The sequence below is a fragment of the Acinonyx jubatus genome, chromosome C1 (assembly GCF_027475565.1).
Source record: "Acinonyx jubatus isolate Ajub_Pintada_27869175 chromosome C1, VMU_Ajub_asm_v1.0, whole genome shotgun sequence".
In the NCBI taxonomy this organism is placed as follows: Eukaryota; Metazoa; Chordata; class Mammalia; order Carnivora; family Felidae; genus Acinonyx; species Acinonyx jubatus.
The window spans coordinates 44,002,190-44,028,343 of record NC_069381.1 but is presented as its reverse complement, the minus strand read 5'-3'; the positions used below and the strand labels follow the sequence as shown (position 1 = coordinate 44,028,343).

At 40.6% G+C, this 26,154-nt stretch overlaps 1 protein-coding gene across 3 annotated transcripts in view; it reads left to right on the top strand.

Moving 5' to 3' along the window:
* The window catches only part of USP24 (ubiquitin specific peptidase 24), a 140,233-nt gene that overhangs the window by 41,081 nt on the left and 72,998 nt on the right, over window positions 1-26,154 (top strand). For 2 of the 3 annotated variants that reach the window (XM_053214110.1, XM_053214109.1), the window contains exons 6-25: window positions 1,010-1,045; window positions 1,384-1,449; window positions 5,600-5,665; window positions 8,138-8,212; window positions 8,797-8,955; window positions 9,668-9,782; window positions 9,996-10,099; window positions 12,189-12,296; window positions 12,482-12,577; window positions 12,668-12,829; window positions 13,028-13,075; window positions 14,932-14,991; window positions 18,385-18,492; window positions 19,162-19,311; window positions 19,935-20,066; window positions 21,147-21,258; window positions 22,371-22,447; window positions 23,681-23,821; window positions 24,014-24,067; window positions 25,078-25,193. In XM_053214110.1, the coding sequence (XP_053070085.1) occupies window positions 1,010-1,045; window positions 1,384-1,449; window positions 5,600-5,665; window positions 8,138-8,212; window positions 8,797-8,955; window positions 9,668-9,782; window positions 9,996-10,099; window positions 12,189-12,296; window positions 12,482-12,577; window positions 12,668-12,829; window positions 13,028-13,075; window positions 14,932-14,991; window positions 18,385-18,492; window positions 19,162-19,311; window positions 19,935-20,066; window positions 21,147-21,258; window positions 22,371-22,447; window positions 23,681-23,821; window positions 24,014-24,067; window positions 25,078-25,193 (1,985 nt within the window). The remainder of the gene's footprint in view (window positions 1-1,009; window positions 1,046-1,383; window positions 1,450-5,599; window positions 5,666-8,137; window positions 8,213-8,796; window positions 8,956-9,667; window positions 9,783-9,995; window positions 10,100-12,188; window positions 12,297-12,481; window positions 12,578-12,667; window positions 12,830-13,027; window positions 13,076-14,931; window positions 14,992-18,384; window positions 18,493-19,161; window positions 19,312-19,934; window positions 20,067-21,146; window positions 21,259-22,370; window positions 22,448-23,680; window positions 23,822-24,013; window positions 24,068-25,077; window positions 25,194-26,154) is intronic. The other variant, XM_027059086.2, reaches the window with a different exon arrangement.

Here is a 26,154-nt window from a genome sequence, read left to right as displayed (position 1 = left end):
AGGACCTTTGCCATTTCGGCCTCTCTGTCTGGACTATTTGAGTGGCTAAATCGGTCTCATCCTGTAGGATCCAACGTGAAGACCACCTCTTCAGAGAGGGTTTCCATGACCACCACCCTGAGCAAAGGAGGCTCCTTCTGTCTCTCATTTGAAGACCTTTTTGTGGTTTTTCCTTTTGTGGGACTTAGCACAGTGTGAATCCTGTTAGGTATGTGTTGGTTTGCTTGTTTCTGTTGAAGCTGCTTCAATATGAGCTCCGTGAAAGCAGGTACCACATCTCTTCATAGTCACTGTTCCCCAAATATTATTCAGCCCCCAGAGCAGTGAATGCTTAGAAGAAGAAAGGAAGGAAGCAAAGAGGAGAAAAGAAAGCACTTGCTCCAGGGCACCAATTAGTGGGACAACAGGGGCTAAAATTTAACCTTTTTATTCCTGATTTGTTCCTCTTTAGTAATAATTCTTGATTTCTAAACTGTAATTTTCCTAGAGAATTTGACTCAAGTTACCCTGTACCTTGGAGAGCTTAAACAGCTGACGTCAGCTACCCAGAAATGCAAGAATGCTCCATACTGTAGCAGTGGCATCCAAGTACAGACGTGCAGGCTCCTAAAATTATATACAAATGTCAGAGACTCACGTTAAGAAACATGTAGAAAAGCCTTTTGAAATATTTTTCAAATCTTAATATTTTCTTCTCCCAACTCTTCGCTTAGGTTAAAAAGAAATCTATGGTAGGGGCGCCTGGGAGGCTCAGTCGGTTGAGCGTCCGACTTCAGCTCAGGTCATGATCTCGCGGTCTGTGGGTTCGAGCCCCACATCGGGCTCTGTGCTGACAGCTCAGAGCCTGGAGTCTGCTTTGGATTCTGTGTCTCCCTCTTTCTCTGCCCTCCCCTGCTCATGCTCTGTCTCTCTCTGTCTCAAAAATTAAAAAAAAAAAAAAAAAAAAATCTATGGGCCCATGGGGAAGTTCTCATATTGCCAGCTCAATTTCTATTTTCTTTTCTCATAGGAGCCTCACGGATGGGTTGTGGATTTGGTAAATAAGGTATATAACTTTTATTAATATAGTCGTATTTTCCTTCTTTTAATGGAATTGCTTAGAGTTTGGTATTTTAGGTAAATGCCAGCTAGAAAGAACAATAAGACTGTTTTTCAGTTCCTCCTCTTCTTTATCATATGCTGTTTATACGGATGAGCACCAGCGTCAGGATTTAGCACATCTCCTGCAGTGTATCACAGGAGCAATAGAATTATCTTAGTGATGGCTTTCTCTAGGTCAGTATTACAGAGCACGTTGGCAGAGTAGAATGGTAGCCTTTGTGTCTTGTTTAAATTATTAACGTACAGCATTTTAAAATTAATTTGTGCCCTTTCTCTTCTCAGTTTGGAGAATTAGGCGGATTTGCAGCAATCCAAGCCAAGCTTCATTCGGAAGATATAGAACTTGGGGTAAGTTAAACCAGTCTGTGTGCCCACAGCAGAAGTTCGCTTTATTCGGGCTGGTATGTTACCCAGGGGACGTGGTCTGGACACAGTCAATGAAATGATACAGTGTTAAGTTATCTCTGCAGGAGCGGTTTCAGTGGCTCCGATAAAGGAATGTTTGCTCCTAATCATAACCAAATTTCAGTGTAGGGTATTTGCTTCCCCCCCCCCCCCCCCGCCCATTTCCCTTTGCTTTTGGCATTTGCCTCCTAATTTGTGATGGTTGTGTGAAATCATCTTGCTTTTTAAGGACAGTTGCTGTACGTAGCAAAGATATGTGTACATATAGTGTTATGACTCCGTTACATCAGAAAGTCTTCCCTGGTGCCAGGCACAATAAAATATTTCATTTTAAGGTTGGTAGGAAGTTTTTTGGTATTGTAGGACTCCTAGATAACACAGGGCTGTCACAGGAGCTTAGAATCCTCCCTCAGAATCAGTACATCCTCTTTTTATATGGGACTTCATTTTCTCAAAGACATTTAACCTTATGGTAAGGGGAATAACTTAATCTTTTATTTTTCACAGAGGGCTGACTTGTTTGTAACTAGGAGCATTTTATTCTGTCTTCTGGTTGATTGTTCACTTAACTGCTCCTTATGTACTTGGCCACATGTAGGACACTGTGCTAGCTACCGTGATGTACTGAGAACAGAAGGTGATGGGGTAAAATCATCCATTGCCCCTGAGTGACGTAGGATTGTGCTTAGAGCAGCGCTTGCTCCTGCGGAACCGCGACTAATCAGCTAACTTGCTTGGTCCGTCTTTGGGCGAGGGAAGTAACATCCAGGAGACAGTCTGATGGTATGCTTGGTAATAAACTGACCCTTTCTTGCCACCCACTGTTTATCCTGAAAGATTAAGTGTCTGCCAAGCCTTCTGCTGACACTGACCAGGGAGTGTCTTCTCCCTTCCCTGAATGTTAACTAGGCTGTTTGGCCGTCATTTTGATCCCCATTGAGTGGACCAAGCATGTTAGAAGTGACTACTGATCTGGAAAATAATGGGTAATGATTTAAGAAGCAAAACCGTTTATGGGCGCATCCGACTTCGGCTCAGGTCATGATCTCGTGGTTCGTGAGTTCGAGCCCCGTGTCGGGCTCTGTGCTGACAGCTCAGAGCCCGGAGCCTGCTTCAGATTCTGTGTCCCCCTCTCTCTCCACCCCACCCCTGCTTGAGCTCTCTGTCTTTCAGAAATGAATAAACATAAAATTTTTTTTTTTTTAAAAAGCAAAACCATTTAAAACCAAAAACCTTTTCAGATACAGGGTTTTATCCAATTTACTTATTTCTCAAAAACTGGCTGTATAGGTCATTGGTCATATTAGAGATTAGCTTCGGGGTGCCTGAGTGGCTCAGTCAGTTAATCATCCGACTCTTGATTTTGGCTGAGGTCACATTCTCACCGTTTGTGGGTTCGAGCCATGCGTCAGGCTACATGCTAACAGTGCAGAGCCTGCATGAGATTCTCTCTCTCTGCCTCTCCTCACCGTGTGCCTGCATGCTCTCTCTCTTTTTTTTCTCTCTCTCAAAATAAATAAACTGTTTAAAAAAAGAAATTGCTTCATATTTTTAAAATGTTAAAATACTAATTTCTGGCAGAGTTAATATATTTAAAAAAAAATACAGAGCAGTCCAAGTTTCTACCCTACTTGGAAGAAAATTGGCTTAAAGGTAGATACATAGGAATCTGGACTTACCCTCATTATTATTAAATATCTTGAGGTTAAAGATTCCTCCAAGATTTTTCCCTTAGGTCAGACCATTTTTCAAACAACCGTGTTGTTTGCTGCAGTTGGTAGAGAATTATATTGCTTAGTTGTATTTGAGATGATGATGAAATTCAGGCATAGAGAAAGAGATTCCAAAGATTAAGGCTCTGATTTTTATCAAACAAGGATTAAAATTTCACAATAAATGCCTGCTTCCTAAGCAGTTAAGGTGACTGTGTCCTAGAATAAATATAGGCCACTGAGTACAAGTAAATGCATTCATTTTACATTTACATTTATATTTATATATTTTTGAATTTGAAAAATACTGTGAAAAAGCAACATTCACAATTGATCAGTTAAAAATACCTGTACAGGGACCCCCAAGTGGCTCAGTTGGTTGTGCATCCGACTTTAACTTTACCTCAGGTCATGATCTCACGGTTCATGAGTTCAAGCCCCACATCAGGCTCTGCTCACAGCTCGGAGCCGGGAGCCTGCTTCAGATTCTTTGTCTCCCTCTCTCTCTGCCGCTTCCCCCGCTTGCTCTCACTTTTTCTCTCTCAAAAATAAATAAGCGTTAAAAAATTTTTTTTAAATTACCTGTACAAAGTAAGGAATGGAAGGTGCCTGTCCTCCATCCCCCCAAGCCCCCACACCTCTACCTTCTTCCTAGGTAATAGCTACCCATTTGACTCATAGCATTTCTGACTTTTGCCTAAATTTATGTGGAATATACCTGTGCACGTTCTTTCCTGCTTTCTCTGTCTTTAAGGCTGAATTGTAATCAAGCTATATGTAGTGGCATATTTTCATTTAACGTTATATCACGGACATCTTTCCAGATCCGTGCTGTCATTGATTTTAATGGCTGTAATGTGTTTCTGCAACTGTTGTACCATGATGCTGTCACTTATTCATGGGCACCATGTAAATATGTAAATTTGTCTTTATGTGCATATGGTACCATTTCTGAAGGACGAATTCCTAGAAAATGTGATTTTTAATATAATTCATAGTAATCTCTTTCCAAAAAAGAGATTTATTTGGACCAGTCTGTACTCCCATAAACTCGTTTCCTATTTCTCTGTTAGTACTGAATATTTTCCATCTTTAATTTTTTCATTATAATGGACAAAAATAGTACTTTGTTATTTAATTTGCAATACTCTCATTTCCTGTGAATTTGAGCATCTCATCATGTGATTATTGGCTGTTTACATTTCTTCTATAAATTGACATCGTTATTTAGGTTTCTTTGGGGTTTTCTTGTTAACTTTCAGGAATTCTTTTTATGTTCAGCATATCAATGCCATGCCCATTTTATGTATCTGTAAATTTTCTCTCCCAGTCTTTTGCTTCTCTTTTTATTTTTATTGATAGTGTCTTTTGCTAACAGGAGCTTCCACATTTTATAAAAATTCCCCATTTTTTCTTTAATGGCTTTAAGAGTTTTCTAACTTGCTTAGGGAATATTCTCCCATCTCAAAGTTATAAAAATACCTGTTTTATTTTATACTTTTACAGTTTTATTTTTTATACTTGGTTCTTGAATTCATTTAGAATTTATTTTTATATATTACGTAAGATAGAGATCCAGTTTAATTTTCTTCCAAATAGGTAACTGGTTGTCATCAGGTCCTCTAATGACTAATCCCTGATTTCTCTCCTATTTCGACGTATTGGCTCAGTCACATGTCACAGCCCCACGTGTACTCGGGTGTGTTCCTTCTGTTGGTTTGTTCGTGTGTTCTTTGCCCATTTCTATACTATTGCTGCACAGCTTTCCTTCCTGGTAGTACCAGTCCTTCTTCTCTCAGATCTCCTTGATCGTTCTCGTATTTCTGCCCTTTGAATATAATCAACATGCCAGGTTGTCCTGCAGAAATCCCCCAGAGATTGTGTTTGGAATTGTGTTAAACGTATAGGTCCCTGTGTGGAGAATTACGGTGCTGGTTCTTTCTGTTCGGGAACATGGCATCTGCTTGTTTGTCTGGGTCTTCCCTTACGCGTTTCAGTAAAGTTTTATAATTTCCTCCACGGAAGACTTCGGTGGTTTTTTGAAGGCACATTTCACTCCTTCGCCTGCTATCCCCTTCTTTTTCAAATAAAAACTGTTAGTATTCTACAATGTAAGTTTTAAAAGTCTTTCATCCAGTCCTCCAAAGAAGTTTTATTGGCATTGTTTTGATTTAAGTTCTATTAAATTTCTGTAACAATGTAAATGGATTGACGTCTTGTTACTGGTTCTTCCCGCCTGGGGGGTGTGGTTTGTCTGGTCATTCATTCGGGACTTGATCTAGTCACCATTTCAGATTGTCCCTGAAAGGGACGTGTTTAATGCTGAAAGGAAAAACACCCTCTCACAACTGATGTCTGACCTTCACTGTCCTTGTTTTCAGGCGGTCTCAGCATTGGTGCAGCCCTTGGGGGTGTGTGCGGAGTACCTCAATTCCTCGGTGGTTCAGGTAAGACAGGCCACTTTACATTTGCTTCAGAAGGTGACCTAACACATACAGACAGTAATAATTACCTTTTTATCGGTTGGTCAGAATTGTGCCCTATTTCTTTTCTTTGTTCAGATTAGCTATTTTTCTAATAAAAATACTCTCAGAAAATAACGAAAAAATGGTTAATAATTCAAGGTAGAGGAGACTTCTAATATTTAAAAAGATGATTTACCTTTTCAGTTTATCATTTTATCAAATAGAATTTATATATGATTACATGTATTTTTGTTTCCTTATCTGTAACATAGGCCACATATATCCCAACCCCCTTCCCAGGATTGTTTAAGGATTCAGTGCCATTATGTATTAAATGAGATCAGTGTTGAACAACCCACTGGGCTTCCTTGCTAGCTAAGTCACTGCTGAATAACAGCTTAACAGTGCATCTTGTCTGATCTCCCGTCCCTGCAGGTTGTAAGTCAACAGGCCATCAAATAGAGCTGTGCATGTCAGTTTTCTAGTGCTTAAGGCCTATTATACTTTCTTGTTTCCTTTCCATCTCAGTTGACAGGTTTTACTGAATAAAGTGTCACTTTGAAATACCTTCATTTTTTATTTTCTTTGTAAATAGGTCTGTGAAACCTGTAACTTTCCCAGCGATTTTTTTTTTTAAATCACTATAAATGGCTTTGAAAGCATAGAGTCCTTTGGGAGCAGTGTTTTTGTATGCACTGTTCCTTCTTGCTAATATCTCGTTTTAACAAGGGAGATACGATTTTTTTAGTAGGTTCAGGAAATTTCTACCATTTCTAAGTGTTAAATGCTTTCTTTAAATGTCAGAGTAATCCTGCAAGATTTTTACATGAAATCAGATGGTGGGCTATTTATGTATTTCTTCATTCTGGATATTAAGCTCATTAGAAACATTTTATGTTCTTTCACCTTATTAAACATATAATCATTAATTTTATAGTTGAAACACTAAGATATAAGAGGCAAAATTATTTGACTTTTTAATAATTTAATAATAAATACTAATAATTTAATAATTGGCTTTTTAATCATCAGGGCCAGGATTGGATTTTTAAATGCTCTCTACCCATGCATTGCCTTGTGGAAAGAGATTTAGCATAAATGTTCTAGCTTCTAATTAATTTTAAATTCTTTAGAAATTCTACGTTTTAGAGATGCCTGGGTGGCTCAGTTGGTTAAGCGTCCAGCCTTGAGTCAGGTCATGATCTCACGGTTCATGGGTTCGAGCCTTACGTCAGGCTCTGTGCTGACAGCTCAGAGCCTGGAGCCTGCTTCGGATTCTGTGTCTCCTTCTCTCTCTCTGCCCCTCCCTCCCTCCCTCGTGCTCTGTCTCTCTCTCTCTGTCTCTTTCTGTCTCTCTCTCAAAAATGAATAAAGACTAAAAAAAATTAACAAAGAAATTCTAAGTTTTATATAAATAAGCACAGTAGACTTCAAAAAGAGTAAAAAGTATTGAATTTCCAACCAGAGCATATTTAATTGCTTCAAATTAGCCAACCTTCGATTTACTCAGCAATATATTCATGCTCTGAATTTAGTCTCATACCATGTTCACATCCGTATTACCTGATGTAAATTAACAACGGTCTCTACCACTTGCCCCTTGTATGCTTTGGAAGACATATGTAACATCTGTGTTTTGGCCTTCTTGTCTATAAAATGGTGATCATGCCCTTTGAGCTGCAGTGAGAAGTGAGCCGGGGGGTGCCACTGACGAGAACAGCACTGCTTGCCTCCTACCCTAGCAGCCCCCAGTCTTCCCCGGACAGGGGACGCAAGCGTAGAGGAAGAAATCCCAGCTGGATAATCGCCTGGTGTCATTTTAATTCTTTGCTAATGTCTTCTTGGCTTTGGCAGCCATTTGCTGTCTATCTTCTCTTGTCACCAGATAAGTTTTTAAAAATTATTTTACTTAGTTGGAAGTGAGCATTTAGACCTAGCTAATATTTTCCTCCTCCTCATGTAATATTTAGAGTTAGTTATCTGATTATGCTACCATCCCGGAGCGACGTGTTGTAGGAGTCTCGTCTGTAGGCCTCATTTATATCAGCACACAAAAATAGTGCATATCACAGCATTTTTTTCTTCATGGTCTGTGCTTATATGCAGTTGTTAAAATCAAACACCAAATATTTACTTTATTACAGAAATAATACCTACTCATGCTTCATGTTTTAAAAGTTAGTTTATGTGTCTTTGGTTGCTCTTTGAAAGGATCCTTCTGAGATAGTGATGACAGGGATTGCACCCATGTGGTATTAAAGGAGCTGGGGCATGGAGTCAGGTACGGCCTACTTGAGATGGTAGGAGCTAGTTAGCTATGGGGCTCTTGGCACTAGAATTGAGATCCTTCCGTTGCACTCTGTCCTTTGTGAAGTGTGAATGAAGAAGTGTCTGCTTTCTAGTTCTGGGGCAGAATCCGGAGTCTTTATTAACCGCAGCACATCTTTTCTGCAGCCGATGCTAGACCCAGTCATCCTTACTGCGATCCAGGATGTACGGAGCGTGGAGGAAAAGGACCTCAAAGATAAGGTAAATCCCGTCTCCAGACAGGTAGGCCCCAGAGCCTGTTAGTCCTCAAAGCACAGCCAGGACTCGGGGCAGGGTTCACACGCCATTGTTCTTTGGATTCTGGTCATATACAACTCACATCAAGTTCATTTTACATTTTCTAAGCAAGAAATGCTTTTTGTAAAGCATCAGTATTCTGAAGCACCAGGTTGGCGTTAAATCAATAGAGTGATTATAGGGTTCCCAGCAAGTGATACCATTCAGAATTTTACTAACGTGTTGATTTAGAGAGTATTCTAATAGGTATAGCATTGAAGAAGCTTTTAAATAGTTCAGTACTACAAGCTTGTCCAAAGTTGTTTAAAGTAATTTTAGCATTTAAGTTTAACAGTCTTTATGTTGTTGACCTTGAAATTCTCACAGGATCCTTCCCTTTGCTCACCTGTGTGCTAACTTTTGTTTAGAAGCAAACTAGTTAATTGACCATATGGAGTATGGGATACCACCAACCTTTGCTGTTGAAAATGTCCCGTACTCCTGTGTCTGAATTGGGAGCAAAACGTTCTCATGGCTCCTTTTCTGTTTGTGTGTGCTTTGAATAAAAGAGATTGGTTAGCATCCCCGAGCTCTTGTCTGCCATCAAGTTACTCTGCATGCGCTTCCAGCCGGATTTGGTGACCGTGGTGGATGACCTTCGATTAGACATCCTACTGCGCATGCTGAAGTCGCCACATTTTAGCGCTAAAATGAATTCCCTCAAAGAAGTAAGTTTTGTATTTGTTTGTAGAAGACTTAAAGCACAGACGCTTTAAGTTCTGCCAAAACTTGGGGTCATTAATATCAGAATGTTGAGAAATGAAGCAGAATAATTTCTTGTAATCATACAAAAAAGAGGTAACAGTGATTATATATAAAATGGTATCTGTGTTCGTCATTGTTAACGCGATCTTTCTACATGTGTTACATTCAAAATTCATTCTCTGAAATTTTTGGAAATATTTAGTGTTTTTGTGAAATTGCCCAGAGAGTGCCCTTGTTGGCTCCACATTCTTTTTTTTTTTTTTTTTTTAATATTTTTATTTATTTTTGAGAAAGAGAGAGACAGAGCACGAGTGGGGGAAGGGTGGAGAGAGAGAGAGACACACACAATTCAAAGCAGGCTCCAGGCTCTGAGCTGTCAGCACAGAGCCCCATGTGGGGCTCGAACTCATGAACTATGAGATCATGACCTGAGCTGAAGTCAGATGCTCAACTGACTGAGCCACCCAGGTGCCCCGGCTCCACGTTCTTTTTAAAGAGACATCAGGAATAAGTAGTCTGTTAACTTATTATAGTAACTGGCCTTTGATACATTTTGGCTAACTATCAGACCACATTGCAACACCGTAAAAGTCACAGGGTATGTATACCTATATATGAAGATTTTGATTGTGCGTATTTGTGCTGGATTCTGTCACAATAATCCTGTCTTCTTAGGTAACCAAACTAATAGAAGATAGCACTTTATCCAAATCTGTGAAGAATGCTATAGATACAGACAGATTGTTAGATTGGCTGGTTGAAAACTCAGTTCTGTCCATTGCACTGGAAGGTAAGTTGCTTTTTAAAAACATATATTTATATTTCTTAACACGTAGTTGTAAGTGATGTATTTTTATATCAAAGAAAGGTGTGAAAATGTTGTTTTGACTGTATTAGCCTTTAAATCTGGTAGCGAGTTAATATTGCTTTGAATTAATAGAATCGTATTTAGAAAGTCAATGTTCACTGAATCTGTCTGCCTCTTGGGTGTTTCTTCCCTTAGGCAACATAGACCAAGCACAATACTGTGATCGTATAAAGGGGATTATTGAACTCTTGGGCAGTAAATTGTCTTTAGATGAACTTACTAAAATTTGGAAGATACAGGTAAGTTGATCAGAATTATTTTTGCCTTTTTCTGACATTTCTGTCAGAAGGAGAGGGAAGGAGAGTGGTGAACAAGCAGGGAAATGGATCTTGTATCCTGCTTTAGTCAAAGCGGAGCTGCTCCAATCTGGTTTGCAGTTCAGGGCTTCTGCTAAGATTGCATATGTGCAAAAGGATTGCACTACCCAGAAGATGTAAAACTACCCAGCTAGTCTAGTCTTCTCATGTCTCAGATTGAAAAAAATGAAAAGCTTTACCACAGGCCACACAGCAGTTGGGAATTGTATGTCTTTTGTGTGTCAGTGTCCTGTTCTTTTCACTGTGTTTGCTTATCTATGTTCATGGATAGGTGTTTCCTGTTCAGTTCTGGTAAATGAGGATGAAAGTAACACTGAGTTTACAGACCTCAGCTTACCCGGACCCTCAGCAGCTGTGACAGAATCAGCCACACCCTTCATTTTCTTTTTCCTTCGCTCTGTTAATATCCATTTGACTCATTTTCCTCCCACTTTTCTGGCACCCTCTTCAAGTCTCCTTTACTAACTTATTTTCTTCTACTTTGTAAATGTTAGTTTCTTTCAAGCCTTAGCCCTTTCCTCAGTGTATAATCTTCCATTAGGCAGTTTCCTCCACTCCTGTGGCTTTGACTGCTTTTGGATGCTGCTGACTCAGAATTCGGTCCCTAATCCATACCTCTTCTTGGCCCTCCAGTGCAGTGTATGTAAATGTATATATAACTCTTGTGCCTTCATGCATGCCATCTTGTAGGCATCTCAAATCCAGTATGTCAGTACCTAGTCCTTTTTCGGTCTGTTTCAGTAATGGTGTTAGCCTTCATCTAGTTGCCCAGCCAGAAAGAGGCCCGGAGCTCACCTCACCTGTACCCTCTTAGACACCGTATCAGTCAGAACCTGGTCAGGAAACAGAAGCCTCGCTAGGTGTCTCAGAGGGAACTGGATACTGGGGGTTGTTGACAAAGGTGTTGCTAGGGGGGAAGAGCAAAAGAGAGAAGCAGGAATGCTGGGGGAGCGGAGTGGGGAAAGGGCATACAAAGTGCAAGGAAAGGAATCTGCTTTTGGAGATGCTTTCACTGCAAATGCTGGGATTGCCCTTGAGCCTGGCACCCCCAGCAGGGCTCCTGGAAGCCCGTGCTGCTGCCAGGGCCAGCACCTGCGTCCAGTCCCTGAGCACAGAGCAGTGCCTCTTTCTTCCCCCTGCCTTGTCATCTGCCCGCAGTGCCTCCCCTGGGCAGGACCTAGCAGGAGCATAGCTAGTAGAGGAAATGTGATTGGCAGGTACAGGACTGACAGAAAACCATCCTGGGTCCTACAGATCTTACTTCCCATGTCCGCTTTCGTTGATTGAATACCCTCACAGAATGTCGTGAGTGTAAGTTGTGAGTCCACATAAGGCTAAAGATTAGAGATCATGATGGATACAATGTATATCCCTACTGCATGTGGTGAATGTTCGTATATGGCACATACTGGAAAATTCTCGTGGAATTGACTCTAAAAAAGTCCCTGCCTTTCAAGTCCTCCACATGGTGAGCAGTGAGGCATGATGGAGTCATGGTTGAGGTCATAAAGTGAGTTTCAACCATAAGGACAGCCACAGGACCTACATCTCTGAAGCAGAAACTTACTGCCCAAGGAATAAATAACTATTCATTGAAGTTACAATGTATCTATGAGCAAAATAGAAAACGAGGTAGAGACTCCCCTCAGCTGGAAGTGAATGCAAAGTCCTGAAATCAATTTGAATCTTTATTTGCCAGTCGAAAATACTTTGCACTCCCGTTGAAGTGAATATGTCAGAATATGTCAGATTGAGCACTTAACTGAAAGATTTAATACTGCTAGGAATTTAACCAAGGCCAACCGATGGCCATTAACAAGGGTCGCTTCCTTTAGTTTTGCCAGTATTCTCATGCAAGGGAATGCCAATGAAACTGGAATCAGTTTATCTTTATTGCTGCTTTGCTTTCCTCTTCTGTCAGTTGCAGGAGGGGGGAATGGGTGGGGGATGGGAGGCTGAGGTTTTTTCCAAGTTCCAGGACTTAACTTGCCCCCCATGTTTCCTTTTCCAGTCGGGACAATCATCTACTGTGATCGAGAACATCCATACTATTATTGCTGCAGCAGCTGTCAAATTTAATTCAGATCAGCTTAATCATTTGTTTGTTCTCATTCAGAAGGTACGTGTCCAGTCAAACGTGCTAGCTTTTTAAGTTTTTTCTAAAAGAAGCTTCCCCCTCTAAGCTGGAAGCATCTAAACATACACTCTTCTTGCTTTAGCGAACCTTTCTAGCTCAGGTGTAAACTTTCTGCATATTTTGCCGGTTTGATACAATTGGATTGTCTTGCCTTTTCCCTTCCGCAGAGCTGGGAGACGGAAAGCGATAGAGTAAGACAGAAGCTGTTGAGCCTGATTGGACGAATAGGCCGGGAAGCTCGCTTTGAGACCACGTCTGGAAAGGCAGGAGGATGAAATTAATCTTTCCAGCTCCACATACTTTATGCGGTTGTTCGTGCGTGTGTGGGCTCATCTTGTGTGGTGTTATTGTAGGTGTTAGATGTACTCTGGGAACTGGCCCATCTTCCGACCCTGCCCAGTAGCCTTATCCAGCAAGCCCTGGAGGAGCACCTGACAATCCTGAGTGACGCATACGCGGTGAAGGAAGCAATCAAGAGAAGCTACATCATTAAGTGCATAGAAGATATTAAAAGGGTTGGTCTTACCTTCGACCTCCTTTTGTAGTCAGAGCATCAATAGCATTGTCTGAGTAATTAGGACCCAATGATTTTCTTAGCCTATTATGTAAATCAAATGTGCGACCTGGAAACTCTTACCTTAGAGTCCAAGATTTGGCAATTGTAGGTACTACTTTTACCAAGCCACTTACATTTCTCTTAAAATTCATTTCAGCCCGGAGAGTGGTCAGGTTTGGAAAAAAACAAGAAGGACGGATTCAAGGTAAGACTTTTCACATGGAACCGCCCAAAAGGTATACTAATTCAATAATTTCTTTTAATAAGTGTTTTGATGTTTCTTTGAGTAATGCTCGGAAACTGCCGTCTATTCACAAATCCAAGGTCACATTCACAGGGTAGTTTTATTATTTTCATAAAATTATAAGACCTTTAACTTAGTTCCTTCTTTTGTAAACTAAATGCGAAGTGTGCACCATTTTCGTGAGTCCAATGGACTCTGCATAAATACCATGCCCATTTTTCTGCCATGAGGGAGAAGTGGAGCACTGTTCATGGAGTAAGAAAGAGAAGGGAAGAAGGAGGTTCATTCAGTGCTGGCACATAGTAGTTTTTCGGGTGCCTAGTTCAGAGGTGTTCATAAAGTGATTCCTTGGTGACTCTTGCTGCTAGGACCCAATACTAGGAGGCGGGCGTAGGCGGTGACAGCCAATGGGGCCACTGCTCTGGGAGCCCTTTGCCTCAGGGCTCTGCCCTCCAGCCTGCTGGGCACCTAGGGGCTGCCCTTTGAAAGCATGGTTAGCAGAGCAAGCAGTGATGACTGTAGCTCTCCCGTCCCTGCAGTGCTTAGACATCCAGTCTGTGCTCCAGAGGGCTGATCTTGGGGCGGCTCATTGGAGCGACCTCCCCTGTTGCGGCAGGACCCCCACCCCCCCACGCCTGCCCCACCAAAGCAGTGCCCTCCTCTAGCCGAGGCCCTTGGGTTGCCCAGACCAAATGGAAAGCCTCATAACAGGAGGGATTTCGTTTTATTGTAACATAAAAAAAGGTTTTGGTGAATGTGGCTTAGTAATTTCATTGGCTAAACATTTTTCTTGGCTTTCATTAATAAGTGTTTCTTTAAAGGTTCTTGAATACTGCTAATTTTCATTGGTATATTCAGAGACTCTTAGCTCTTGTTAAGAGGCCATGGTGATTCAGTGAGCTTTTATTATGTTATATTTGGTCATAAAGTTTAGTTAGGGACACGTAAGAACTTTGTGTTTTAGATTTCTGATGCCGAAATGTGATCAGGTGAATTTTCTACATATAACCTAGCCTTAGAGATTTTCAAAAAGTCACTCACAAACTGGAGTTGATGATGCTCAGGTTTTAAGGAATTGTTCCTTTAATTCAGCAACATTGCTCTCGCTCTCAGATACAGTGGGAATTTTTCAAGTTCTCTCAGTTTAGCGATTCAGATACTTTGTTGCAGTCTCTGTCTTTGCAGTTGACCCTCATCCAGAGTGAGTTGTGTAAGGAGTTTAGACCCTTCCCTAGCAGTAGTAATAGCAAGACGAAAAGGTATCTGTAGACAAACAGTCTTGTCTTCTCAGCAGCAGATACATTTCTTTATAAATCTGAGGGTCCCAGCTCAAGGGACTTTTTCCTGCCTCCAGGGAAATGGCTTTTGAACCCAGCACCCCTTTCCCGCCGCCTGCTCCTTCCTCGCCGTGGCTCAGCATGACTTCGCTCTTCTAGTCGTAGCGTCGGTGCCTCTTTGTTGCCCCTCTTTGCGGTCACTTCATTCATGCCTGTTGTTTTATAACAAAGCTCAAGTCACGTGGCGATTTTTGGAGTCATTTTGGGAGACTTGAAAGGAGTGCCCTTCCGTTTTTATTTCCCACTGCTCCCAGTTAAAGAAATTCTCATGTACCATGATTTCATTCCAAATAATACCTTGCGTTTACATAGCACTTTTCAGTGGACTGAGTGCTCTCGCACATTCGCTCTGAAAGTACACATGGCTGAGGGGGGCAGCGGGAAGATCAGAGCCCCCTGGATCTGGCTCCAGGCAGGGGGGTGAGTTATATCCTGCCACTAAAGGTGTTTTTCTATGCTATGCCCTTTCCTGCCAGGCAGCAAGGTGGGCTGACTGGGGATTATGTCTCCCTGCCAGGCTACACAGAAACTAAGCAAAGGGTAAGACAAGATCACCCACCTCTTACTCCCCTCCCACCCTCAGCTACCTCTGTTCCCCCAACTGATTCCCCTTCCCTCTGCTTTTGACACTTTTAAAATTCCCAGATTCCACTGTTGTGTTCGGAAATTCCGACCCTTATTTCTTAACTTTATTTCTGTAGATTCTGCCAGGATACCTACCCTTGGCTCCCTTGGTCCTCTTTCCTTTGCTTCCTTTATACCTTCCACTGTTTACCCCCAACCCTCTCCCTCTTATTTCACTCCTTTTTTCCCTTCAATTAAAAATTTAAATGTACGCATCCAAAAAAAAAAAAAAAAAATCACTAAGCCAAAAAAGTCGTTTTTACTCAAGTAGCAGTGTTTGGGTATTCCCTAAGTCATTCTCTTCAGCACCACCCCTGCCCCCCAGCACAGTGCCTGGCAGCTTCTAGGTGGATGCCCGCCCCTTCCTCTTATTCCGCCCCTTCACCCTGTGAGGACACTAAAATCGTTACTTACCCAGAGTGGAGTGGCCTCTACTTGCCAAAGCACATAATTCAAAGCAAAAGTAGCAAGATGTCCTCAGTACAGCCTCACAGTGATGTGGTTAGCACAGGAGGAAATACTTTTTTAAAAACGTCCTCCCATGCAAAAATGTGTGCTTTGAATCTAGGGTAAATGGCTAGGTCTGGAAAAAGAAGACAGATGAGAAAGGGGGGATGTTCAGCTTTGAGAAGAGAATTCAAGAAAGAATATGAAAGTGTTCTTCAGAGACTTAGATTGTGATAGAGAAGTTTGATCCCACCGACTTTTGATGTCTCCCAAGAGGTCGCGGGAGGCCTGTTTCAATATGAGAGAGCAGTGAACTTTCCGTGAGAAGTCGGCGGTAGAATGCACTGTCTCCTCATCACGGGAAGCACTAGGAGACTAGTCGTTAAACCAGAGTGACTGAGGATTTAGGCATAGGTTTGCAGGCTATACCAATTGACCTTGAAGGCTTCATCTGATATTGAGGTCTAATTTGGACATCCCGTTACCGCCTACTTACGAAATCTCAGCTCCATTACCAGGCATTATCAAACGTGCTCATTTTAATTGTTCACCGTAGTCTCTTGCCCTTTTGGTAAGCGGAGAAAAATAATTTAAATTTTTCTTGTAACTGAGCAACATCGTGTCGTGGATATGATGGAATAAATAACATCTTTCCTGTTTGCTAAACTTTAGAAAGGCCATATCAGAAATACTTTTTAAATTCCAATTTTATTTGATTTCCTGAATTTTATTGGATGGTGAGCTACTTTCAAAGGATGATTTTCTATGTTAAATAAAAATATTCTCACCATAATTAACTGAAATCGTCCTAATACTGCTTTTTAATATATCTGATTATTTGCTAGAGGGTTCATATTTATATCCTCATGTTTATAATCCTTTTGGTAGGTATGAGTTTGGACTTAAGCCTTAGGGTTTTAATCTTTGTCATTTTGCAACTCTTCTGTTTTAGCACAAATACGTAGGTGGTCTTGCAAACAGTTGGCCTTTAATATATACCTTATTTCTCTGATTCTAAGATGCCAGTGACTGCAACCTGCATCACAGATTTAGTAAGTTGCAGAGAAGGAAAAAAGAAGCTACATTTTAGTTTTACCATTCTTTAGTTTAAAGTCACACTCAAGAGTTTGCATCTAAGCCTCTTTCTGACCAGTCTGTATGGCTTCACTGGCACAGTGCTTTTCATTATCTGGTAGTGACTTTGACCTCCGTAAGAATGACTGTATCCTTTCGAGGCATGTTAAAGACTATGGAATTTTGTGTCCTTGTCCTTTTTTGTAAAACTCAAGCTGCTTTTTTCCTTAACTGAGTCAAGTTGTGTATACTACAAGATAAACAGCTTCTCTTGCATTTTGGGTGCAACCTTTGGACAGAGACATTTAGTGGTGGGTGACACGGCCCTTCACAGGGTATGAGTCTGTCACACCAAATTCTCCTGGCTTTGAGACTGAGACCACTGGCAGGATTTCTTTGCTTTTGAGTTGACACACACGGCAGGCTAATCCTGTTACATCGTAGTGTCATCTCTTTGACAGTTTAAGTAACAAATTTGTGATCTAAATTCAAGTTAAGAAGCCATCCTTGTTTGGTGCTACATATATGAGGTCGCAACTAAAATGACGGGTAGACGCACAAGTAGATACATTTCATATACAGCTAAGGGTGCACGTACGCAGGTAAGGACAGCCGTGTCAAAACTTTCTCCCCCCCAGTGGCTGCTAAGTTACTTTTGACAAAATTGTAAACAGTGTCAATTTCAGAAATGTTGAAATTTATAAAACCTGTATCTTAGAATCCAGGAAATACGGTATTTGCGATTGGTTGGCTGATCTCCAAGAAGACCAGTCTTGCTTTGGGCAATAGCTCGCTCTCGTTTACACATTCAGTAGTATGCTGTTTTTCTGCCAAAGACAGAAAGTAGGTTTTTTCAGAAGTGTTTTCTGCCCCATAAAGGTCTTCATGTTACTGAAAGACGTGAAGAAGCAAGAAGGCTTTAAAAACGAAAGCAAAATTCAGCCTTGAAAATAAAGGCTAAGGACCTAAAACTTATTGTACTCAGTTTTTTAGACACTTAATCGATAATTTGATGAATAGTGTTAAACTGACAGCCTTCCAAATTTTACAGATCTCTTAATTTGAAAGTTGTTCTATGTTAGAGAGCAGTTCTGTTTTTAAAGATTATTTCACGAACATCAGACTTTTCAGATACATAGTACGAAGATCTGGATTGTCCTGTACCAGTTTCAGAAATAACATTTGAAAGTGTTTCTGAAAAATACAAAGTACAAATGTAAAGTGGCTGTAATAATTAATAAAAATTGAATTCTCTCTTGCAAAATTGTTTTAACTAGGAGATATAAGCAGGTCATGAGTATTTTCTTGAATATATAGACCACTATCAGTGTCTTGATCATATCATTGGTATCTTAATCATATAATTGTAGAAAATCACATTTCTATATCATTTTCCTCACCAGCCAGTCCAGTATCATCCAAGTTAAACTTTGCCCGTCAGTTCATTTGATCATGTCAACATGTCCTAGCAGCCTGTGCTACTTAATCTATCCTCTGAAATTGCTAATCCCTTGTCGTCTGTTTTTTGCTGATGTACCCTATACATTTACTGTCACTTCACATCCACTCCTGTTTGCAGTTCTTGGCCTTAGGAAATTGCATGCAGAATAAGAAGTGGAAGACTGACTTATGAGTGCATGGAGATGAGCTGTAAATGAGCAGTGTGGACAGGAAAATAATAGAATGTATAGCATCAAACCTAATCGACTTGGGAAATTTTTATAGCTAGTAAATTTTGCCTGCCATTCATTTCTAGATGTAACTAATGTAACTTCTTTTTAACTCTAGTCGTCTCAGCTTAATAATCCCCAGTTTGTATGGGTGGTGCCAGCCTTGCGTCAGCTCCACGAGATCACCCGCTCGTTTATAAAACAGACCTATCAAAAGCAAGACAAGGTAAGAGAGCAGCTATATTTGATCAGCATACGATTCTGCTTACTTACACAACTTCTCTAATAACAAAACGTAAATAAAATTGCTGAGTTGTAAAGTCTCTATTTTACATCTTGATGATTATCATTTATATTCTTTAATAATCTTGAGTTCAAACATCATTCTGCTCTCATTTCTACAAGAGCTCTTCTTTTGCAACATCCTTGATTCATTTCCTTTTTATTTCCTTAATTGGTTGACATGATTATGCCAGTTTTTAAAAGGCTGAATGGTATTTCAGAACTGTGTTCGAAAAGATTTAAAGACATTTGATCTCAGGAAGATGAGATTGTTTAAAGGACCCAGAGCTCCTTCAGTGTACGAGACTTGGGAGGAAAGACCTGAAAAGTACGCAAGAAGCAAAAAGATTCTTTTCTGAAATCCGTCTTTTAAAAACAAAAGAGAGAATGTCTCTAGAAGCAAAACGTTAGCAGAAAAGTTTATGAGTTCCCTAGTAAGTGCACATACTAGATGATTTTGTTTGCTTTTGTGTAGGGAATGAATCCTCAGTGAAGCAATCCTTGGATTTGCAGTCCCTCACTAGGGCTACGTGCTGAAGCGGAAGCTTCTGCTAAACTCACAAAATGACTGCAGATTCTCATGCCATTTTCCTTTTTGTTGTTTTTTGCCAAGAGCATCATTCAAGACTTGAAGAAAAATTTTGAAATCGTGAAGTTGGTGACCGGAAGTTTGATAGCTTGTCATCGACTTGCAGCCGCTGTGGCTGGACCCGGAGGCTTGACTGGTTCCACGCTGGTGGATGGCCGATACACTTACCGGGAGGTATCCGGAGCTGTGCTTTCGTGTCGTGCTTTACAGCATCCGTTTGGCTATTTGCGCGCGAACTATAAACGTGATACTGGTACGGTGTCGCTCTAAAGAGGTGGCATGAGGTTTCTTTGTAGCGATGGAGCAGTTTTATGTTTTGACTATAACCATTTTACAGTAACAGTTTAGGAAGTTGTTATTTGTGGGCGAACCATTCAGCAAATCACCTTAGAACTGCATACGATAAAGTGATAAAGATTACCATGTTTCCTCTGCCTTTCACATGAAATGATAATGGTCTGTGCTGTGGAGAATTGCTTTCGTTTTTCAAATCAGTTGATTAGTAATATTGTTTTTAAAAATTAGAAAAAAAAACTTAACCAGTGTTTGCGGTATTTCAGTATGAGGTTACGGAGATGATATTTTACTGCCATCCAACTTGACTAGAAGTTGTAACAGACTTGAAGTAGTTTCCACTGTATCGTGCTGTTAACAGATGTCTCACCTTTATTTCACCCTAAATTATATGTGCAAGCGTGAGGTAGAATTCTTGTTTTAATTTTTAAAAAGTTTGTTTTAATTTTGCTTTTGCGCAGGAATGCCTGGAGTTAACTAATTAGCATTACTTCTTTTTGCAGTATTTAGAGGCCCATCTAAAATTTCTAGCATTTTTCTTGCAAGAAGCCACTCTGTATCTGGGTTGGAATCGTGCCAAGGAAATCTGGGAGTGTCTTGTGACTGGCCAGGATGTTTGTGAATTGGATCGAGAGGTAAGAAGATGGTAGTGTGGCTAAAATAAGGCAGAAGTGGGGCTTCTGTAGTTTACCTTTTTTATGGGTCTCACATCGTCGATTCTAAATGCTTCTCAAGGGGCGCCTGGGTGGCTCTGTCGGTTGAGCGTCCGACTTCAGCTCAGGTCACGATCTCGCGGTCCGTGGGTTCGAGCCCCGCGTCGGGCTCTGTGCTGACCGCTCAGAGCCTGGAGCCTGTTTCGGATTCTGTGTTTCCCACTCTCTGACCCTCCCCCGTTCATGCTCTGTCTCTCTCTGTCTCAAAAATAAATAAACATAAAAAAAATTTTTTAAATGCTTCTCAATTTGCTAAGCACACATTTATGCTAATCGGCCAGGAGCTGTAAGTGCTGAAAAAATACATTATATGATACATATCTATGACATAAACGTGTGAGTTCGGTAATTTTTATACCATTCTGGACAAAACCAAATTGAGCCGAAAGAGCACAGCTGAAGAATTCTCAGTATGTCTTATAATTTTTCTCCCTCCCATGGAACTAATTTCAAGTTACCAACCAAGAACTTTGAGTTCCTGGAATGATGTTGTACGGCAGAAACACAAACACAAACTTCTTTGTTGTATTCTAAACACAAAGAAGAATAAATGCCCAGACAGATTTTTTTCCGACTATAATTAAACAGCTGAAAATAGATTAAGCCAGGAGCAGAACACCTGACTTGGCGTATTGTAACTATGAATTGTGTGCTCATCTCCGTTTACAGAGTTGTAACTACTTCCTAGGATCATTGAAAGGACTGAATAAATGCCCGTGCCCAGCACAGCGGCTGGCACACAACAAGGCTTATGAATAAACGTTAGTGGGCAAGCCCAAGTCTAACCTTCATTGAACAGGAGGAGTGTATATTTTCATTATCTGAGGGAAAGGCTGCTAGGAACTGCTTTATTTGGCTCTGGTGTTCCAGGCGTTTCCGTTGTCCCTGGTAATACAAATTTTTGAAGCATTGAACGTAGCCTATCTTCTGTCTCCCACTTTGGAATAAGTATTTGCCTAACATGAATTTTAGTTATAGGGTAACGTTTGTCTTAATCCACAGATGTGTTTTGAATGGTTTACAAAAGGCCAACATGATCTCGAGAGTGACGTTCAGCAGCAGCTTTTCAAGGAGAAAATTCTTAAATTGGAGTCATATGAAATCACCATGAATGGTAGGAAGAAAACTTCAAGTCTTTTTTTCTCAGTTCTTTAAGAAATGTGATTCTTTCCTTTCCCTGTAAGCCCACTTCTCAGAAGCAATTAAGCAGTCTGGATTATCCTTCTGGACTTTTCTTTATGCGTATAAAGACATATCTGTATATACCTGTGTTTATATACACAGATTAATTCCTTTTTATGTGAGTAGTATCTCGTGATTCACTTTAAATTATATGGCCTTACCATTTCAGTTGTCAAATGGTAGCACATATTAGTATCATTCTATTTTATGGCTGAATAATATTTCATTGTTTGAATATACCACATTTTATTTATCCATTCATCAGTGATGGACACTGAAGTGTTAATCACTTTTGGCTATTACTAATAACACCGCTGTAAGCATTCATGTACAAGTTTCTGTGTGGACGTTAGTTTTCATTTCTCTTAGGAGTGGAATTGAATCATATAATTAACATTTTGAAGAACTGTCAGACTATTTTGCAAAGTGGCTGCACCGTTTTATAATCCTACCAGCAACATCTGAGGGTTTCAGTTTCGTCACATCTTCACCAATCCTCGTTACTGTCTGTCGTCTTTATTCTAGCCGTCCTGGTGTGTGTGAAGTGTTATCTCGTGGTTTGGTCTGCATTTCCCTGATGACTAAGGATATTGAGCATCTCTTCATGTGTTTATTGACTGTTTGTATATATTCTTTGGAGAAATGTCTGTTCGGACCTTTTGCCCGTCATGAATTGGGCTGTTGGTCTTTTTATTGTGGAGTTGTGAGACTTCTTTATATATTCTGCCTAGTGGCGCCTCATCCGAAAGACACTCTGCATATATTTTGTCCCGTTCAGTGGGTGGTCTTTTCACTCTCTCATAGTCCTTTGAAGCACAAGAGCCCCTAATTTTGATGAGGTTCAACTTACCTACTTTTTATTTTGCTGCTCGTGCTTTTGGTACCATGTCTGACAAACCGTTGCCTAATCAGAGGTCTTGAAGATTTATGTCTGTTGTGTCCCAAGAGTTTTACAGTTTTGGCTCTTGATATACTTTGAGTCTCTTCCTTGGTTATCTGTGTTACTTAGAGTGCATGAATTTATCTGACCTTCTGTAATTTCAGGGTTTAACTTATTTAAGACTTTTTTTGAAAATGTGAATCTTTGTGATCATCGATTGAAACGACAAGGAGCTCAGTTGGTAAGTACCTTCTTCCAAAATCTGGATAATTTGGATAGTCTAGTAAAACATGGCAAAAAAGGTGTTCTAATTGAGAGAAAACACGACCTTTTTTAAAGAATGGGCATCGCCTCAACTGCGTCTTTTGCTTTGATGACAGAGCTTCTCTTAGAGCGTAACGGAGGCTCCCTTTCTGGCACAGCGACACCTCGCTAACTGCCCGGGAGAACAGAGTTGACTTCTCATCCCTCCGTGCTTCTTGCTGACCCAGGGCAGCCAGCAGCCTCCTGTGGCTAGGTGAATGCAGGACAGGGATAGTTTTATCGAGGCTTCCAGCTCCTCAGATCCAGTAATGGATGTGTTCCTAAAAAATAACAACATCTTGGGGCGCCTGGGTGGCTCAGTCGGTTGAGCGTCCGACTTCGGCTCAGGTCATGATCTCACGGTTTGTGAGTTCGAGCCCCGCATCAGGCTCTGTGCTGACAGCTCAGGGCCTGGAGTCCACTTCAGATTCTGTGTCTCCCTCTCTCTCTGCTCCTCCCCTGCTCACACTCTGTCTCTCTCTCAAAAAATAAATAAAAGATTTAAAAAAAAGTAACATCTTTCATTCTGAAGATGAATCTTTGGTTCATCACAGCGACAGGGATTTGAGGAGGAAACTTTAGGAACAGACAGTGAAGCAGGAGAATGTGAGGATCTGTCAAATGTATGCAACTTATGTTTATATATACATGTGAACCTTAAAAAAAGAAAGGCAGTAAATAATGGTCTTTTTTAAGACCTCTTTTGATTCAAGGCCTGGCTTCGTGGATGGTACGAATTTTTACAAGATCTTGTAAGCTTGGATCCCGCCGTTTGAACTGAGCTTTGGGAAGACCCGATTGAGCCTTAAGGATTATTAACCACTTCTAGCCTGGCTCTGTTTCCTTTTGAGGACAAGCTCCTGAAGCTGGTGCTCCTTCACTCCTGTGCTATTTCTATTTCTGTAACCTGCTTGGGTAGATTTCCAGCTTGCGTTTAGGAACATCTGGAGAAAACTCTCCATATCTCCCCTGGTTGCCATGGACATAGCCCAGTGTTTCTGTGGTTAGTTGTTTTTGATTTAAAATACAGTACAGTAGTGCTCTCATAGGTAGCTTGGCTTTCGCAGCCTTAATGCATATTGAACTGAAAGGTGTGGACTTAATGATATAACAGAAAATAATTGTAATTTTGTGACCTTGGTGTGCTGTATGATTTTTTTCTTTTGAACAGTATGTAGAAAAGCTGGAATTGATAGGAATGGATTTCATTTGGAAAATAGCCATGGAATCACCTGATGAAGAAATTGCTAATGAAGCTATTCAGTTAATCATAAACTATAGTTACATTAATCTAAATCCCAGATTGAAGAAGGTGGGTATCAAAGGACAGAAGGTACTTACACACAAAACAGAAAATTATATATATATATATATATATATATATAAAAGTTCTGACCTTTGGCATGCCTGAAAATTGGCTTTTTTATTTTGATGTTTTCTCATTAATAATGATTGCAATTAAATGTCGGACTAATTTTAATTTCCATGTACCTCTTACTTTTAGGATTCCGTATCGTTACATAAGAAATTTATTGCTGATTGTTACACGAGATTAGAAGTGAGTGGCAAATTTTATTTAACATGTTTCTGAAATAAATGCTTTGACATTTTTCCTTTTATAATCTTCTGTTTGAGATCATGTGTCATGTTGATATTTGTGGCTGGATTCTGTCGAAGAATTTGTCAGCCGTATTGTATTGTCACAGAGGGAACAGACATTTGCCTGGATTCCCCCAGTACAGAAATGTCCTCCGTAGGGAAGCTTTGCTTCTCTTTCCACCACGTCTCCTCCCCACTGCACCCGCCCCCCCTTTTGGGGTATGGGAACTGTCTTCAGAAAACGGGCCTACTTGACATTCCACATTTCTAGTAGATTCTTCTCCCCTTTTTCCTTCTCTGCCCAGGGATTTTATGCAAGAGCTTCTTTTTCCCACCCTTGCCCATGTTTCAGCTGCGATTATATCTTAGATGCTATTAAAGGCCATAGTAGGTGGTATTGGTTGCCTTTGTCCATTAGAAGCCTGCTGTGTGATACTATCTCACATACATTTCCAGTGCCTTGGCTCCAGCATGATGGTTAAAGCGTTAAACAGTCATTTCTGTTCTTAAGTTGTGTTTAAGTTTTTTACCTATTCCAGAAATGTAATGCTACTGCCCCCAAAGGTCAAGAAGTTAAACCTCGTGATGACGAATACGTGCTTGAATCTGTGCAGGATTTTCATAGTTCTTCACCCAAATCTGTGACTTCACCCAAATCTGTCATCATAAAAAGCCACTTAAAGTATTCAAGTACCTTAATTAAATGAGGTACTGTTTAAGTATTAACATATGTAGAACAGTAGTTCTCAGCCAGGGGTTATTTTGCCTCCCAGAGAGCATTTGGCAATGTCTGGAGACCTTTCTGGTAGCAGTAGGTGGGTAGTGACTAGAAATCAGAGATGTGGCTAAACATCCTGCAAAGCCCGGGACAGCCCTCTAACAACAAAAAGTGTCCATCCAGCCCAAGATAGCAATCGGCCCGAGGTTTGAGAAACCCTGATAATAGAATGATGGTTTCATGTTTCACAGGCGGCCAGCTCAGCACTTGGTGGCCCCACTCTGACGCATGCAGTGACCAGAGCAACAAAAATGCTTACGGCAACTGCTATGCCAACCGTAGCAACATCCGTTCAGTCTCCATATAGGTAAGTGTGCAGAAATTACAGCACGTACTCACACGATGCGTAAATACACACGTACCTGTTTGGAAAAACAACTGGCTTCTTTTTTGGTTGATTTTCCTCATTCTGTATCATAGTTTTTGCAGAGAGTCGTATCCTGAGAAATTGCGTGTTCCCGTCATACGTCCCAGATCTGCATTTTTTTCCGAAGATCCGTAGGTCATTGTCACCAGAACCAAGTAGTGGTCTGCCCCAACCCTGTGCCTACTGCAACTTTTGTTGTTTTGTTACTTTTTTAAAAAATTTGAATTCTTTCACTTTGACTCTGTGTAAATAGGAGTAAGCTACTCTTTACAACAGACTAAAGATACACTCGTTGTGTGAAGAGTAATTTTTCAAGTTTGAAGTATGTGCTTACTGAGACATAACCTGTCTCCTGGTGCCCAAATCCAGGGCACTTAACAGCACGCGCAAAATGAGACAGAGGGTAATGATTAATTAAAATTGTGCATTATAATAACATCATAGTTAAAATATTATTTCCTTAAAATTAGTTTTCAAAATAACTTTTAACAAGAACTTAACCCCCAGATATTTGTGTTCAAACTTTGAGCTGAAGTCTCCTGTGAGATTGCCCTGTTTAGCGTTTTCAAATATTATCAGTGAAACCCGAGTTCAGTATTTGCTATAGTTCTTTGATATAGTGAGGAACATAGGTGAGTATTCAGAAACATTAGACTGAAGCATAGCTCAGATGCTTCTGTGAGGTTTTCTGAGCCTTCTATTCTTAGTAAGCAGCCCCCAATCACTGATGCCCAGGAAACCTTGGCAGGTGTTCAGAACGAGGCCTGCTCTGCTGCCCTCTAAGTGATGGGTGCACGTATTGTCTCTCTCTGCTCGGAATGACTTTATGTATGTACATGTTATTTATCTTTATTTACAGTTCTTCTTGTTTTTAAAGGCTCCCTTTAGAATAGGAATCAAA